General features: G+C 47.8%; 1 protein-coding gene across 1 annotated transcript in view; it reads left to right on the top strand.

The window, feature by feature from the left end:
• Positions 1-17,542, top strand: part of LOC144168637 (secretin receptor-like) — a 223,913-nt gene that overhangs the window by 168,887 nt on the left and 37,484 nt on the right. Inside the window, exons 3-4 of the mRNA XM_077697583.1 lie at positions 15,781-15,891; positions 17,118-17,242. Coding sequence (XP_077553709.1) covers positions 15,781-15,891; positions 17,118-17,242 — 236 coding nt within the window. The remainder of the gene's footprint in view (positions 1-15,780; positions 15,892-17,117; positions 17,243-17,542) is intronic.

The raw sequence follows: 17,542 nt of genomic DNA, 5'->3' as shown, positions 1-17,542 counted from the left end.
GTATTTTTAAAGACGATAGTCTTTCTTGGGCTACTTAAACCCAGAACTTTTGGTCTGTCTGTATGTCTGTCTGTCTGTGCGTCTGTCTGTCTGTGACTCGATTCAGCCACCCGGCCAAAGCAAAACAATGCCTGCGCAATAGTCTTATATAGTCACAGCTAAATGTGCCCGTCTAAGTCCGGTGTAATGTTCATACTTGTCAATATTGTTGAAGAACAACAAGAGATTACGCACATATAAGTCAACAAATTAATACAGAAGTGATATTTGCAGCGTTCCTTTATAAAAAATCGTACATGTTTGATTTTGGCGAGATTAAATACTTCATCAACTGAAGAAAAAATTATCACACCGCCGTCGCCTGCTGTCGCCCGCACCATATATCTTCTGGCGGCATTTGAAGAAATTAAGTGGCAACAGTTACGAAAGGTTCCACTAGATAGGTCCCACGTTCTGCTTGGAACGCACGTGGACTAGGGAAACGCGGTTCTATAAACGTTGCAGTAGGGCGCCTCGATTCACGCGCGTCTTTGACGTACGGCAGCGTTGGCATCGAGACACCTGGTTTGGAGCAGTGGAATGCGGGAAATTTAAAATGATTTAAGGAAACCTTTGGCGTCTTTACCTTGGGAGGAGCGCGACGCAAGAGGAACAACATGAGAGGTGAGCGGGAAAGCGAAGGGAGGCATTTACTCGGCACAAGTCGATAAAGACTATCGTCTTTTGACGACATTTGCAACGAAAGGAGCAGATACGCGGCCAATTTTTTTTAAAAGAGACTTTCTTTCTGAATTTGCGCTGAATATATATATATATATTACAGCTTTGTATACACCCATCCTTCCCTTTTTTTGCTAATCTCACGCCAGACAAGCAACGCTCGCGCAGCTGTAAAATGCAGTGCCCCAGGAGAGTGTACATTCCCTCCGTCAAATTTTACCATTCTGCTAATAAATGCTCAGTTTTTTCAGTATGGTTTCCCCAGCGAGTATTTGCTCTTATAGGTCCTTGTCCTCGAGCAGCCAGCTCGGGCCCCGAAAAGCAACGCACCTTCTTTGGCTTTATGGCAAAAATGTTTCTTCGTGGCCCCTCGGTTCCATGTAATGTAGAACGTCCTTGACTTTATCGTTTCCATCTTTTTTGCTGACCCAACAATCTCCGTGTCACTCACTTTCTTTTTGGCAGCCCCTAATATTTCGTTTAGAGTTGTTTTGTATTTTGTCCTGATCCGCTTTCGCGTAATCTTCCGCCATCGAATACCTGCACTCTTACCTTACCGAGTTCTAATCTGTTTATAAGCCGCTTTTTGAAATGTAATTTTCTTTCTACTCCTCTATCTTCAAAAGCGGCCCAACCCATGTTACCTCGTACAGCCTCACTCGTGACCTTAACACAAGATTTTTGTGCCAGCTGCCTGCTGCCTGCTGTTTAAGTTCTAGACCCCAACAGAAGCTCGGGCTTCAAGCTATTTACTCTCTTAAAAAATATGAGCGCCGGAACTATTACTCCAGCATACGAAAACAGCGTTCTTTGCGGATTTCATGTCGTTTTTTTTATTTTTTAGCTTTACCGCCTTGCCTTCCGTCACTATTAAAACATTCTGCTTCCCTGTACCGCTCGTCGAGTTGATTGTGAATCTTTGCGCATCTTTTGTCTTTCCTAAGGTAACTTTTGCAGGCTGTAGCTTCTTTTTCGACGTTTCACTCGATCGTCTTTGGAAGGTGTGAGCCCGCCGCAGTACGGCTATTTTCCAAATGTAATTTTAATAAGCTTTCCCGCTCCACAGTTCGGAACACGGGTGCACGATCGGAAATTTTGCGTACCAGAAACATTTTGAGAAGGGTCAACGTGGGTTCCAGCCTGAAAATACTGAAAATGCAAAAAAAAATACATAAAAGTTACAAAAGAGACATAAGTAAAAACAAGAACATTACAGTCTCTGCCTCTTCAACACAGTGTGGCAAGACTGAACTCATGGAAGTTGAGTGCCTCCTCTGAAAGCCCAAAATGCATTTTTGACAAGGACTTTGACTTAATTTAAAATATGCGATGAAGCAAAGTAAGGAAAAAGAAGAAAGTACCCTCCAGTATCCATGCGATGGCGCTAATTTCCTTATGTCGCACGAAACGACTAAAATTCGCACACTTCTACCCGAATAAATAATGGCAATTTGTTTATCAACAAAAAAAAAATGTTCGCTTTTTTTGAAATGCAATAGTTGCAGATTTGCATTGGTCGTGGTAGGACCCATAAAATCATCATGGGAGAATCGCAGGCCCCGTGATTTCTAATTGCTCACCAACAAACATCGTCAGGTATTGGACCTTCTTGTGCCCTATTAAGCGACAACGTCTTGCTTCGAAATAACAAAAAAAATGAACAAAGAAAAAAACGCCCAACACACAAATTCTCATTTTGGGGGAAATCAATCTCTGGTGCACTTCGCTGTGGTATTCGTTTAATCAGACGACCCGGTGTACCTCGACGTCGAGCATCTTTGCTGCTATCCGTCTCGATCCTATCAAAGTTCGCGACGTCGCCTTGTTCCTCTGCAGCTCAAATGGGTTCAATGCGGCCATGTTTTGGAACTCGCCTTCTGCGGTTTGGTCGGGTTGACAACATTACTTCCCCAACTCTTGCAGTGCTTCAGAGTTTTCGCTTATGTCATTGATGAAAACAACAGAGTGTGCAGTATTTTCCCGCCTGGCCTGTGTGTGATGGGAAGGAACTATTGGACAGAAATTGTTTAAAACTATTTTCAAGTGCTTTTTGGAAGATCTTATCCTTGTTAAATACTTCATGTCAATGGCGAACGAAAAAATAATTTTAAGTTGAGGGATTCGGGGGGGGGGGGGGGGGGAACCCAACCAATCACTCAGTACAGGTTTAAAATAATAAGCAGAAAGAAACATTAAATAAGAACTCAATGCAACACAAAAAACAAACACAATGTTTTGGATGGCTTGGGCGTACTCGACATGACTTTTAATACCACGGAGGTAAAATCAAATTCTACGCCTCAAACTAACCTCTACGGGTCGGCGCACACTACGGCTTTCGGGATATATACTTAACAACAGAATCGACCAACCAAGCGCTTTGCCCCACGAGAGCAGATGTAGGTAGCCCCGCCTCGAAGTGCCCATTCCGCCCACAATACCGAACGACGAAGTGTCCGTATAAATGTGCACGACCCCCCCCCCCACCTCCCCCCCCGCTCCCGCGCCTTATGGACTCCAAAAATCATGAGGCCATAGCAGTGTGTGAAGGTGGATGCACAGCGAAGCTTTTTAAAGACAGTAGTTTTCTTTGGCTACTGAAACGCGAAAATTCTGTCTGTCTGTCTGTCTGTCTGTCTGTCTGTCTGTCTGTCTGTCTGTCTGTCTGTCCCTCGATTCCGACGCCTGGCCACAAGTTAAAGCTAAATTTGAGTGATACCTTTATATAGGCAAAACGTCTTCAATTTAGTAAATCTAGAAAGGTGTTCCCTACTTAACTACACTAATGAACAAAAATATAATATTAGGTTTACTTAAGGAAAAACATCAAGACATAACTGGTGTTTGCCGTTTTATTTTAATTAACAGTAGAAGCCTGGTCGATTTTTCCTAATACAAATTAAGAAACGCGTCGAAAAAAGTTAAAGCAGTTCCACTAAACGTGAAAGCTATCAAGTGCAGAGCATTGGTTCGCCAAAGAGGCTGTGGCGCCGCCTCTTGACTAGTTTTAGTATCGGCATCGAGTTGATACCGAAAGTAGTCAAGAGAGGGCGCCGCAGCCCCCGAAAAGACCTATGAAGAGGCACTGAATTGAGTTTTCATTAATTTGGGGGAATAAAAGCGTTAATTTTTCCTTATTTTCCTTATTGCTTTTTGGTTGTTTTACGTCATTTTGTATTTTTTTGCGGCCTAGCAACGGCAGCCTCCATGGCAACGGCGTAGCGCAAAGATCACCCCCTACGCTTCGCATATGAAGAACATGAGCCTGTGTGGCGCAATGGTATTGACGTTGGCTTCGTAACGCGATTGACCCGGGTTCGATCACGACCAAGGGAATCAGGGAATTAGTGGTTTTTCCGAAACCTCCATTTCGGTGCGTTACGCCGCGTGACAACGGTGGCTACCATGACCGCAGACGAAGTGCGGCGACAAGTTGGGCCCCTAAGGTGCTCCGCACTTTAAAGATCTTCGAGCCACAAAATTCAAACAAGGCTGCCACCCGGATCTCCCGCTCGTGGCTCGGGCGCTAAGTCCCAACAGACGGTGCAGCAGTGCGCACGCGGCAGAATTAATCTCTGCTAGCCTCCAATGCATGAACTAAGACAGGAGGGGAGGAGTGTGAGAGGTGCGCGAATGAGACAGGAGAGGCATTTACGAGGAAGGAGGGCAGAATTATATCGCCTTTCGAAGACATTTACAGCGACGCGAGAAGATGCGCGGCCATTTTTGTTTAGCCCATGACATATCTCATATCGCGTACCTTTTGTGTCTTTTTCATATTTCTGATATCCCGACCCAGCACACGCCCACATTCGCATCGTCAAGCAAATCTGACATTAAACGGGAACATACTTTGAAACTCTCCCAACGGGTATTGTGTAATCAGCATGATGAGCACCACGTGGCAGGGCCCGCCTTGTGCGTTTTATTCAGCAGCCGTGCACAGGCCCTCGAATTGGTATTACGGTTGTCACTTGGTACATGACACGTACCCCCGTGCGTTACTGGCGAGTATTCTGGAGTATTGAGGGTGGTAATCCGCCGCTCCACAAAATTATAAATAGGAAACGTAAAAATTTTAGTGTGGGGGTGGTGGTGATTTATTAACAAAGGAGGGAACAGAAAAGGCCTGGGGATATTGTTGAACTCAACAGGGAGTTCACCCTCATACGACCCAGTCCAGGGAAGGGGATTGGGGCTTCAAAGGATAGGAAGAGAGAAGGGGGAAGAGAAGAGCGGTAGGAGAGTGGGAGATAGTCTATATCGCGTTCGTTTAGTCCATGACTCGATGGCTACAAACGCAGCGCTAGTCCTGTAACCAGTAAGTTGACTACGTGCTGGAAGACCTCCCGTCGGATGGCGTCCGGTCCCGTGGGGAACAGGAAGTCTTCTAGCTTGTGGCTTGGGGCACCGAGTCGCTGGAGTTCGGCCCGGAGTTGTGCTCTTGCGGTGTCGTGCTGCGAACAAGAGCTCAGCAAGTGCTCTAGCGTCTCAGGCTCTGGGCAGTCGGCGCAGGTGGGGGATGCTCGGCGGCCTTGGTGGTGCAAGCGCGCTCCCACGTTGCAGCAATTGAGCCGCAGGCGAAGAAGGAGCGACCGAGCGTCTCTGCTAATGCGTCCGGGCAAGACCCGTGGGGCCTGGCCACTGACTACTCGGGAATCTGGATGCATGGCCTCCACCACTCGTGCCAGTATGGTCCTTGCAGCGTCAAATGACACCACATCCCGGGAGGCTGGAACCTCTGCCTGGCGAGCAGCACCTTTGGCCAAGGCGTCTGCAACCTCGTTGCCTATGATGTTCACGTGCGATGGCAGCCAGTGAAGTCGCAGTGGACACCCTTGCGCTTCCACCGCATGAAGCTTGGCCGCCAGCGACCGCTCAACGTAGCCGCTAGAGCTGGCTGGCTGGTCGGCGGCACGCAGACGGAGGAGGGCAGACCGTGAGTCAGTCAGGATGATGGCCCCCCGGGCCTGGGTGCCCTGCTTGAGAAGAAGATCTGCAGCCAAGTGGAGTCCAGCCAGCTCTGCGTGGGTGGATGAGGCAGGGAAGGGCAGGCTGCACACCTGGCTGATGCCGAGTTCTAGGGCCGTGTAGGCGGCTCCGGCTCTGCCCATCGACTGTTGTACAGATCCATCCGTGTACACTTGCAGATGTCCGGCAGCGTCGCCCTGTAGCAGGGCAGCCACCTCTTGGTGGATGGCCTGGGGTGGAGTCGACCTCTTACTACGGACCCCCGGCAATGTGGTGACAATGCGTAGAGCCTGCCCCGTGCCTGGGGGTGATGGCTCCAGGCGTGGCCGCTGCGGCAACGCGATGTGGCTCTCGTACGTACTGAGCAGCATGCCCATCCGAGAGTTGGGCCGGCTGCGGTAGCGCTCAAGGAGTGCCACGCCGTCAGGTGTGCCCTGCAGGCGGTGGATGTGGTGGAGACCCACCTGCAGGGCCCGCATCTGGATGGGCCAGAAGCCTGCCTCTGTGTATGTCGCCGCCACCGGAGATGTGCTCGGGAGGCCCAAGCAGAGGCGGATAGCCCGGCGCTGATCCACCTCCAGCTCCTCCCACCGGCGCGGCTTGAGTTCCACTAAAGGCAGAGCATAGAGGACGGCGGACGATGCCATCCCGTGGAACACCTTCAGGGCTACGGTGTGTGTGCAGCCCTGTCCATGCGCCAGCAGCTTCCGCACGCCCTGGTGGACCCTCGTTGTGCGTTTCCGAAGCGCCTTCACCGCAGGTAGCCAGGACAACTGGCAGTCGACCAGGAGCCCCAGATACTTGGCGCTAGTGCACCACGGAAGAGTCTGACCGTTCAAGGTGAGCGGCGGTGTCGTCTTGCGTGCTCTGTAGCCCCTCGAGTGGAAGATCATGGCCTGCGTTTTCGTCTCGGACAGCTGCAGGCCACGGCTTGTCAGGAAGGCGGCGACTGCCCACAGCACCCCCTGGAGACACGCCTTCACCTTGGAGAGTAGCCTCCTTGGTCCGTGCGCCCAGATAGCGATGTCGTCAGCATAGACTGCCATCCCCACTGGAAATGCAAGCCCAGTTGGGATGCAGTCCGGGAGTGGAGCCAGGACGAGGTTGAAAAGGAATGGGCTGAGCACGCTCCCCTGGGGAACCCCCGAGCTGACATCTCTTGGGCTGCTCGTTGCTCGGCCCACCCTGACTCGTAGGGTCCGGTTAGTCAGGAACGCCCTCACGTATCTTCGGAGGTGCCCCGAAACGCCCATGCTGTCCAGGGCATCCAGGATGGCCGTGTAAGGGACGGAGTCGAAGGCCGACTTCATGTCCAGCAGGAGCAAGAAGGCCACCTCCTTGTCGTGGCGGGCCTGCTCCAGCATAGACACCACATCTCCCAGGGAGTCAGCCGTGCAGCGGTGGCGCCTGAAGCCGCTTTGCTGCTCCTTGAAGACGCCCCGACGATCAGCAATCCACTGGAGGCGGGCCAGGATCGTGTTCTCCATCAGCTTTCCCGCCGCGGACGTCAGGGAGACCGGCCGGTACGATGCAGGCTCGGTGGGCGGCCTACCGACCTTCAGCATCGGCCTGACTAGGGCCACCCGCCAAGTAGGTGGAAGGCTGCCCTCTCTCCAGTGTCCCTGAGCGCCTTTTAGTACCCCCCCCCCCCCCTCCCATGCGCGCGCTTTTAATCCCCTCCCGACCATCCCAAGTAAATATACCGATATATTGGCGAATTAACAACAGAGGAAAATGCTACCCGGAGTGTGTAGGCGTTTCCTAGTCAGCACAGCCAAGCGACGCATGGCGCCATCTAGGGGCATGTTTGAAGCTATGTCCACGTGCATGTGGCCCTCAATTTAATCGCTCAGAACCGCTAGGGCTCGTAGTGTAGTAGTTCCGCTCCTGCGAAGCAGACATCCTAACCCGGGTTCGAATCCCTGTACCGTTTTTTTTGTTCATTTTCAAGGGTTCTTCATATTTGAATATTAACATTTTTTATTACGCATAAAATCTATTTATGACATCTTTATGCATTATAAATGGGATTTCGAGTATTTTCGTTGTCAGTTTCAGCTACTGCTTCTTGTACGTTTTGCGGGCTTTCCCCTTTAGGTCGGTTTCAGCTATTTCTGTTAAATATTTTTCTACACCGTGGTTTTCAACAATTACAGGTCCATTTTTGGCTGTTATTTATTTCAGTTTGGGTGGTTTTGTATGCTTTAGGTACGTTTATGCTGTCATTTAACCCCCATAGGAAGCTCAGATGCCGGCTGGCTGTACTGACTAGGAAACGCGTACACGTCACCCGAAACCCCATAAGAGCCTCACTAGAAAAGAGAATTACAAACAGAAATGATGATTACACATCGCGAAATGCGAAGTATCCGAACACAAACCCCCCGAAAATGCAAATACTGCCCCAATTTTCCCTATCATATGGTATCAGACGGCAAGAAACAACAAAAATTCCCCGCATTTCCCCGAGGGGAAGAATGTGAAAGTGCGAATGCACGAGTTGAATTTGCGCGGTTCGGTAATGTTCGCGAAAGAGAGATCACACACACACACACAACTACAAAGAAAGAAAGATGCATTTATTCACAGACACCTATTTGTGTTGTCGTTGTACTTGATTGCTAGAGCGGATCTCAGCTTTGAAATTTCGTGTCAGTACTCCTTTAAGCAGGTGCATTAGCCCTTCTCACGCCCGATTCTTGGCCAATCCCCCACGTGGGTATGTGCCATGTCAGCGGCCAGGCAGCGCGCGCCCATCTCCCCCCGTTGCCAAGGCAGACGAGGAGATTCCTGGCCAATCCCCCACGTGGGTATGCGCCATGTCAGCGGCCAGGCTGCGCGCGCCCATCTCCACGTGCGCGGACATCGCCGGAGGACGCAGGTTCAGGGTCGCTTAAGAAGTGCATTGCACTTAAAAGCTACCCATGATCCACCATCTCCGCTGACAAGTGCCGCCCCCAACGACTAGGTCATGCCGGTCATCCGGGGAAACAGGAGCAGCAGGAAACAATGGTTTCCTAGAATGCGGGAACCAGAGATAGGGACCAGGAGACATTAAATATTCCCCCTTCTCCTTCCCCTCCTTAAGGAAGAGAATGAAGCGAATAACAAAATCTATTATTATTATTATTATTATTATTATTATTATTATTATTATTGTTGTTGTTGTTGTTATCGTTATTATTATCATCATCATCGTCGGAATCGTCATAATCGTCAGCCCGTATCCACTATAGGCTGAAAGCCTCTCCCATGTTCATCCAGCCTTCTTCATCCAGTCTTCTCATTCCCAGGTTCCTTCTGTGCCTCCAAAGTTTTTGTTCCATTCCTACCTCGAGTTATTTGTCGTCTTTAACTTCTAGACCAGTGCCTCGGTAGCCACTTTGTTATTCTGTTATTATAATAATTCACCCGTCATTCGGCATCGTCATTGCATCTCCATCCCAAGTGTATGTCCATCTTTCATCTATTTATGCCATGGTGTCTGGCCCCCATGTTCATTCTCCCGTATAGGATGTTTCCTATCCCTAAGCGCCACTCAACAACATCTGCTCCCTATTTCATAGCACCATCTTGAGCTCCGGAACAATCATATGAACTTAGTCCAGCTTACTAATGCAGCCTGAACAAAAGGACGCAAATTCCGTCTCCCCCGCCCCGTAACGGCTGTGCCGTTACTTGCAATGTATTAAACTGATTTTTCGTTTATCCGCTGCGACTTCTCGCAGTGAAGCGCTTCGAAAAGTCAATTCGGATGGGCCGTGGATGCAAATTGTCTCCTGCCAGACGATCTCCTTCCAGAACTCTACGCGAAGGCTTTCTTTCTCACACTGTATTACTTCTCAACGGGATCGCGCATAGAAATAACCTTTTCGTCAACAGCGAGGCGGGTGCGAACGCTGCCAACGCATCCGCCGCAAAGTGTGCGCTCTTCCCACATTTTTTAAATCTCATCTTCGAGTATGACAGTTTAACATTAGCTGCACAAGTCGGACCAATTCTTTTGCATGAGGGAACGTTCTTGAAGCCATAAGAGCATCCGCACCATCTGGCGCTGCGCGAGTTCGTTCTTGTGTTAAACGTTGCTTCTGTTGGTTGAGGCGGTTTTCTCGTTATTTGGAAACTTGGATAGAGATGACTGCTTCTCACCCGTAGAAGTTGAAATACGGCACCTAAACTAGTTCATTCAAATCAAAGAGTTCACCGTGTAAGCCTTCTTCCCACCCGTATTTTTTAAAATGCTTAGCGTTGTCTCAATAACGATCCGAGTTCTCTTCAGAAAACAAGCACCAGGCTTGGCCATTCAGGCAAGGGAGACAAAGACACGCTTTACTGCGAGAGGTTTTGAGCAAGGAAAAACGAAGAAACCAACTTCTGCCTGCATTTTATGCACGGCTCTTTTTGTTAAAGGGAAATGTGCAGCATAAATATGCTGGAAAAGAGCGAGAGAAAGAGACAAAACAATGAAACGCTGAACACATTCTTCGCAACACCCGCTCAAGTTCTCCCCCGAACAAAAGCCAGTTCCACGGCGAAATCAACAATAAGTGGAGCCGCAGATTATATACTTGAAATAAATAAACAATATTTTTAAGCAACCTGCGGCCGCCAGGAGAAGGGTGGTGGAGAGGGAGCACTCCGGCTTTTATATTCCGTCCTCTCGAGCGTTCTCTCAGCTGAGATGAATGCCGGGCACGCGGGTCGACGCCGCAGAAGCGTTCGTCTGTATCCACGCCTCTTATTTTGCTTTCCTCTTCTTTCGTTCTTCGTGACTGCCGCTTGAAACTTTAAAACTCCCCTCACGTCTGTGAGCGTCATATTGTTCGCAAGAAATTTTTATATCCTGCTGTCGCTTCATTCCGCAGGTCGCCAAGAAATGACAATAAAGAAATAAAGGGGTTTTTCCGGAGGTCTGGGTCCGTCTTCCTCGTGTTTCGTTTTTTTTTTGTTAGCACACACACACGCACACAAACATATACACATATAATATATATATATATATATATATATATATATATATATATTTATATATATATATATATATATATATATATATATATATATATATATATATATATATATATATATATATATATATATATATATATATATACGTAATTTTTTACTATACGAAACACAAGTGTGAACGGCACAACTACCAAGTCTTGCGCAAATAAACGCATAAAAATTACGAAGTTTGATATTTGTTTCTTTGTACTGCCGCATTATGCAACAAAACTTCCGCACCTGAAGTAAAAGAAAGTACGAAAGTCAGCCTTCTTTTGAGAATTTTATAATCGGTTCTGTCTTCGATTCAGACCACGGACGGATTCAATAGATTCAAGTCCTTCACGGATGGCTGGCTCAGTGCTCACCGCTGTTCAAGATAGGAAAGCTCAGGGATTCGGACCGGCGGTCTTCAACAGCAACCGAGAAATCATTTCGTCGCACCGATATGTATCTGCCTCGAAAAGCCGCAGAAGCCTGCCTTTTATGGTGCGCTGAGGTGCGCCGAATGAAATTAGTTCGAACGAAGAAATAAAACAGAATGCACGATATGTAGCTAGACCTGGAATGCAGACCAATTTTCGCTTTTGCGTGCAATGCAATGCTGGTATAGTAATGTAAAAAGACGCACTGCACGACCTTCGTTGTCTATCGAGATGATTAAAAATACAACAAGAGAGGAGTCGTTTTAAAAGCGAGTGTTGGGTGATGCTATATTTAGATGTTTTCTCGTCATCTGCAGTTGTCTTAAACGGATTATTCTTTTTTGTTTGTTTCATACGCGCCGACTTGCTGGAGTTCAAGACGGGCACTAATATTTCCCTGAAGCTTGTGAAATTGCGCTGTCCAGCTTGCATAATGGGTCCGCGTAGAACAATGGACTCAGAACAAAGCAAGTGCTTCTTTCGGAACCGGGCTATCATCAGGTCACCGAGCTCCCTGTTTCCGCAAAGGACGATTCCGTGCACCTCGTTGAATTCCAGAAGGAATTACCATCGTTGGAGCGCAGGCTGACCAAGTGCCCAGAATCTTCATCGAGGCCCTCAGAAACTTCGTATTTATTTCCTTGTTTCTCTTTTGTTGGGGCCATGACCTACCTCGTCTGTGCATGCTTTCTTTCCCACGTATAAGGTTGCCGAACCACCGAGCAAACGGGATTTGTTCTTCACTAATTTAGGCGCAATCTCTGTTTCCCCCTTGCCGCCCTCACCTTTCCGATAGTTCCCGCTTAGTCACCTTTGACGTAAGACTTCTTTCCAACCAGCGGCCTATCGAGTGGCAGCGGGACTTTGTTTCCCCTCACTCCCCGTTTTCCGCCGGCGTGAAATATAATGAACTCGCGACCCATATAGCACTAACCGTTTCGGAGACCCCATCACTGGCCTACACCGACGATCTGCCTGCGGGAAGCTGTCGCTGATTTCATCCAACTTTTATTTTCTATCTTCCTGATGCAGGCTGGCCTTTTACTTACTCAGATTTAAATCGAAATATAGGTTTATCTGCCAACACTGCCCAAAAACAACCTTATAATGAGGCAGAGAAATGTTGGATACTCAATGGCAAAATCGGTAAGGTGCCCGAGGATTCCGAGAGCGAAGGCAATGTTGTCCGCGCTTGCCGCAAATTATCAACAAAAAGGGAATTTTTGTGTAGTAATCAGTCCTCTGATTCGTTTTTTTTTACCCCAAAAAAGAATATTTTTACTATCTACGGTACTTCATAAGTGAATATTTTGGGTATTATTTTTCATTTAGACCAGACACTAACAACGCGACCGGACGAATGACAAAAAAGGGACTAATTTTCGGGACGGTCACTATTCTTCTGTTGAGGATCAGCACTTTTCTGCAAAATTATCTTATTTTTTTCTGTTCCTTTCAGAATAGTAATTTTGAGTGAGTACTTTATAAGATAAAATACCTGGCGGGTAACAGAAAGAAAAAAACATTTTGGAGTGCCCCGGCGTCAATAGCGTGTAGCATGCGAAGCACAAAGATGACTTACCTTTTAAAAGGTTTGTTTTATCGCGTTATTAGACCAGACTGTAGCGGCTAGGCCGCGCCGCCAAAATGCAGCATGGGCAATCCGGATCTAAGTTGTTTTAGCCTAGACTGCCTAAAGCAGTAAATACCCTGTAGCGGTGCTAGAAAGTGATTCCGCTTCTTTGTTAGCTGCAGTTATTAAGGGACACCAAGAACTGAATAACTGACTAAATAAGTAAAACCTAATAAGCGCAAAGTGAAATGACCTAGTAAAAAAAAAGAGTACAAATTATAGCGGTTTTCGGTTACCGCATAAACAGCAAAAAATTCGCACCGAGAACTGCGCTTAATTCAGGGAACAATTAATAAGACCCAGGCATTTAGAATGGTTTAAGGATATGGTCTGCAGAACCCGCTAGCCCTAAAATGAGCAGTTTTAGTAAAGTAAGCTTTAAAGACGATAGTCTTTCTTGGGCTACTTAAACGCATAAATTTTGGTCTGCCTGTCTGTCTCTCTGTGACTCGATTCAGCCTCCCGGCCAAAGTGAAACTGAAGCTGCGCATTAGTCTTATATACCCACAGACAAACCAAAATGTCCAAGTCCGGTGTTAATGTTCATACTTGTCAACATTGTCGAACAAGAACAAGACATTATGCAAATTTAGGCAGCAAATCAGTACATGAGTGATAATTGCAGTGTTTCTTTATTGAAAATTCATGGATGCTTGGTTTTTGCGGTAGCCAATGAAATACTACATCAACGGCAGAAAACTGTCACCTGCTGTTGCCGGCGCTACCTACTGGCGGCATTTAGGAATTCAAACGGCAATAGCAGCGAAAAGTTTCACTAGAAGGGATCCACGTTCCGCTTGGAACGCTCGTGGAGTAGGGCAACGTGGTTCTATAAACATTGTGGTAGGGTGCCTCAATTCACGCGCTTCTCCGCCGTACTGCAGCGCTGGCATCTAGACACCCGACTTGGAGTAGTGGAACGCGGTACATTTAAATTGACCTGAGCGAACCTCAAGCGTGTTGTCTCGGGAGGAAGGAGACGGGAGAGGAGCAGCTTCAGGTGAGCGGGAAAGGAAAGGAGCAACGAAAGGAGCAGATACGCGGAGCAGATACATTTGCAACGAAAGGAGCAGATACGCGGCCATTTTAGATGCGTCTGCATCTCATTCCCTCGCCTTGTCCCTCCATACGGCGTTGTTGTTGTCCGCCCACACCCCTCCCCCATTCTCCTCGCCGCGCGAGCTGCGCTCTCCGCCGCTCACCACCTCTCCTCTCCGATAGCGAACACTCTCTCGCGAGGGTCATTGGATTGGATTCGATTGGATTGGCTTGGCTTAGCTTGACTTGGCTTGGATTTGATTGGATTTGGATTGAATTGGATTAAAGTGGATTGTGTTGGATTGTGTTGCGTCATAGCCGCGCCACGTTGCGTTATAACCGCGGCAGGGGGTTCACGGCGCGTTTCACGCGATGGGAGAATCAACCTAACGGAAACAACAACGGAACCGCCTATGCGTCGCATCTACACAGGGGTTCCCCCGAGGGGAAGTGGGAGTAATTTTTTTCGTTACGTTTAGTTAGAACGAGACAAAAAAAAATGGCGCTGCTTGTTCTAGGGATGCAAGGCTAGAGAAACAGCAGACCTGGCGGCCCCTCCCCCTTCGTCGGACAGACCAGGCTGTTGCACCTCAGATTGATTTATCCCTAACTTGCCGCTGAAAGTTCTCCATGGCTGGGAGGCCCGGATAGTTCTGAAAGTAGCCTTTCACATCTCTAACAAAGTGGACCGCGTTAGCACGCGCTAGAACCCGCGGCAACCGGCTGCGCGATCTCGGCATCTGTAGCACAAACTCGGCGTCGGTGATGCCCACTTCAGGCGCGAACGCACGTGAACTGGTGAGTAGAAGAGCACGCGAGAGATAACGCAACAAATGCTGGGCAGAGTGTTCTCGAAGGTCGAGCTGGTCGACGCCGAGTGCTCCTCAAGAGGCGCTCACTCACGTGCGCTTGGTCTCTTTTCTTGATATTTTGTTCTGGTAACGCTATACAGCGGAACTGAAAGCTTAGACGGCTCTTCTGTTTAAAAGCAAAACGCACTTTCTAATTGAAGAAACTTTGTGTCAACGTGAGACATGCCCTACCGAGGGAACTGAGGCTCGTCTCTAGCACCGCGGCTTGCTAGAATTGATACAAAATTTGGAACAATAATAACAATGTAATGATCTTTCCCCGCTGCAGTACAGATGGGGGGCAGGTCTGTGAGGATCGAGGATGGTAGAAAGGCAGTATGACCTATAACGGGTGTTCGCATGTGTGTCGTTTTGCGCGCAGGCGGTTTATCTCAGAGCAGGCGAGGGGTAGGTATAAAGGGAAATGCGTGACTTCCGCAAATGGTTCGGATGATTTGCATGAAGGGCAGCCTTCGCGACGGGCTTGAGGTCGCTGCAATCGGCACGGAACGTCTGCGTGAGTTGTGAGCGGAGTCCTTGCCACGCGGCAGGTGCAAACGGCAGTAGCGAAAGAACGGTTAACCACGTGCACACGAGATTAAACGAGGGCCATCACATATGTACGCATGATGGCCCTTCATCGTTTTAAAGCCAGGAGACATCAATCCCGTGGAGGCTACAGAGAAATAGTTCGCAATTTTTTGGTGCGAAAAAGTAATTTTCGAGTGTTTGGAAGACACAGAGAAAAACATGCCCCTCAGGTGGGACCCGAACGAACAACAATCCCGGAGGGACTTTTTAAATCCCGTTTTAGTTTCTTTTACTTTTGAAAGCCAGTGGGCCTCGATTGGTTTCTGTTTTCTCTGCCGTTTATTTCACACTCGACTTAAATCCGGCATCGTAGTTCTAGCTCTCCGTTTTTGTCGGTCAAGTTACCGTTTTTTGAATTCATTCTAGCAGTATCTCCATCTGGTGCTCTGAGATTATTTTTTGATATCAGCGTAACGTTTAAGTAACACCTCTCAAACTATCTTGCTAGTGAGAAAAACAGCTTGGATGCAGAAATGTGACTCAGCTGTGTTTTAACCTAAATTGTCAGTCACAAATCACGAAATGTATCATTTGTGTATTCCAGAAAGCTACTGTCCTAGAGTCTGGGACGGCATCCTTTGCTGGGAGAGCGTCCCTGCCAACACCACGGCGAGAGCATCGTGCCCGGCATACCTCTACGGATTTGACACCAGTCGTACGTGAAAATTACATTCTTACGCTGCCTAAACGTGTCTGTCTGTCCGTCCGTCCGTCCGTCCGTCCGTCCGTCCGTCTGTCTGTCTGTCTGTCTGTCTGTCTGTCTGTCTGTCTGTCTGTCTGTCTGTCTGTCTGTCTGTCTGTCTGTCTGTCTGTCTGCGATTCTCAGTCAGTCACCGAGAATTAATGGGTCAGTGAATGGTCACTACGGACCTGTAATTGGTCATTGTTCCTTGTTCATTAGTGACCTTTTACCTCTATCTCACCTGCCTAAAGTCAAAACAGCGCAGTAGATTGCAGATTGACAAAATTATGACGTTGTATAGCTGTAAAAAGGAGGCTCGCGCCGGAATGTGTTCCTTTTGTTTATGTGAACGTTGACAACAAAGAAGCCTCGCTGTGGTCACACATAGTGGGCTTTAGTTGCAAATTCGTATAGGTTTAACCAGAAGTACCGTATTTACTCGCGTAAGGATCGCACTTTTTTTCCAAAAAATATGATGCACATTTGGGGGTGCGTTAATTACGCGAGGTAAATTTTTCGCAAAAAAAGTTTCAGCGCAGAAAACGCAAGTAAATTGCAGGTCAGAACTTTTACGATAGACATCAAGAAACATAATAAATAAAAACACAACAAAAACTCCACAGACCACCACCACCCGCGTTGCAAAGTGACGCAAAATGCAGTTTTTTTTTTATGACTTACGGAACGCGCCGGAACGAGTTTGCTGCGAGGTGAGAAAAGGTCGATCAATAAGTGGCTGCTGCTGTCACAGTGCGGGGCATCAAAACATGACCCGGCTGCCGACGCAGCAAGCTTGTGAGTACATTATGTGCATTTGGTGAGAGCTTCTCCCGCTCTAATAATAATGAACTCATGCTTGCCGATATCGCGAAAATCGACAAGTCTGCGGCAATAACGTAGCCGTGTCCGCTTTGAAAGAGGATGAAACATAGGTAAGCACGACCATAGTCAGCTAGACTTGGCACACATACGACATATGACTGTGGCAAGTTGAGGGTGCGATCATTGTGCGGGAAATAAAAAAAAAGTCGTGTTTTGACGACGAACTTCAGGAGGGCCATCATTACGCGTGTGCGATCATTATGCGAGTAAAAACGGTAAGTACAATAAGACCCTTAAATTTCTTTTCCCTTTGTGGCTGTAGTTGTATTTACAAGCTCACTTATCAGCATGCGTGGCTTTTCACGGCATGAACGCAGGGACAGCCAGCAAGTTTTGCACCGAAAATGGCACCTGGTACCTGAGCCCTCAACACGGCCAGGCGTGGACAAACTACTCCCAGTGTATTATGGGAAGGACGTCCGACAGCCTCACAATGTTTGAGGCAAGTGGGCGCACAACGTTCGCCTCGGACTGCAGCTGCTTCAAAAAATGCAGTGACTTGTCAATAAATCCTATTTGACCCCAAGGGATGACACAAAATATAAGCTAATGGAAACTGGTTCAATTGAAACTCAAGTTCCTTAAAAACAGAACAAAAAGCAACGAAGCGCAAGACTTTCCACCAAAGAAACTTCAGCTTAGTAATTTGAAATAGTTGGCTTAAAGTTTCTTGGCTATCCAAAGCAGGTGTCAAAAGTATTGTCTAGCTGATGTGTTTCATCACCTTTTCCATACGCTAGCA

This window comes from Haemaphysalis longicornis, unplaced genomic scaffold (genome assembly GCF_048455015.1).
Source record: "Haemaphysalis longicornis isolate Haplotype H1 unplaced genomic scaffold, Haemaphysalis longicornis Haplotype H1 scaffold_2, whole genome shotgun sequence".
In the NCBI taxonomy this organism is placed as follows: Eukaryota; Metazoa; Arthropoda; class Arachnida; order Ixodida; family Ixodidae; genus Haemaphysalis; species Haemaphysalis longicornis.
Note: the sequence above shows the minus strand (reverse complement) of the source record. Positions and strands in the feature narration are given on the sequence as shown.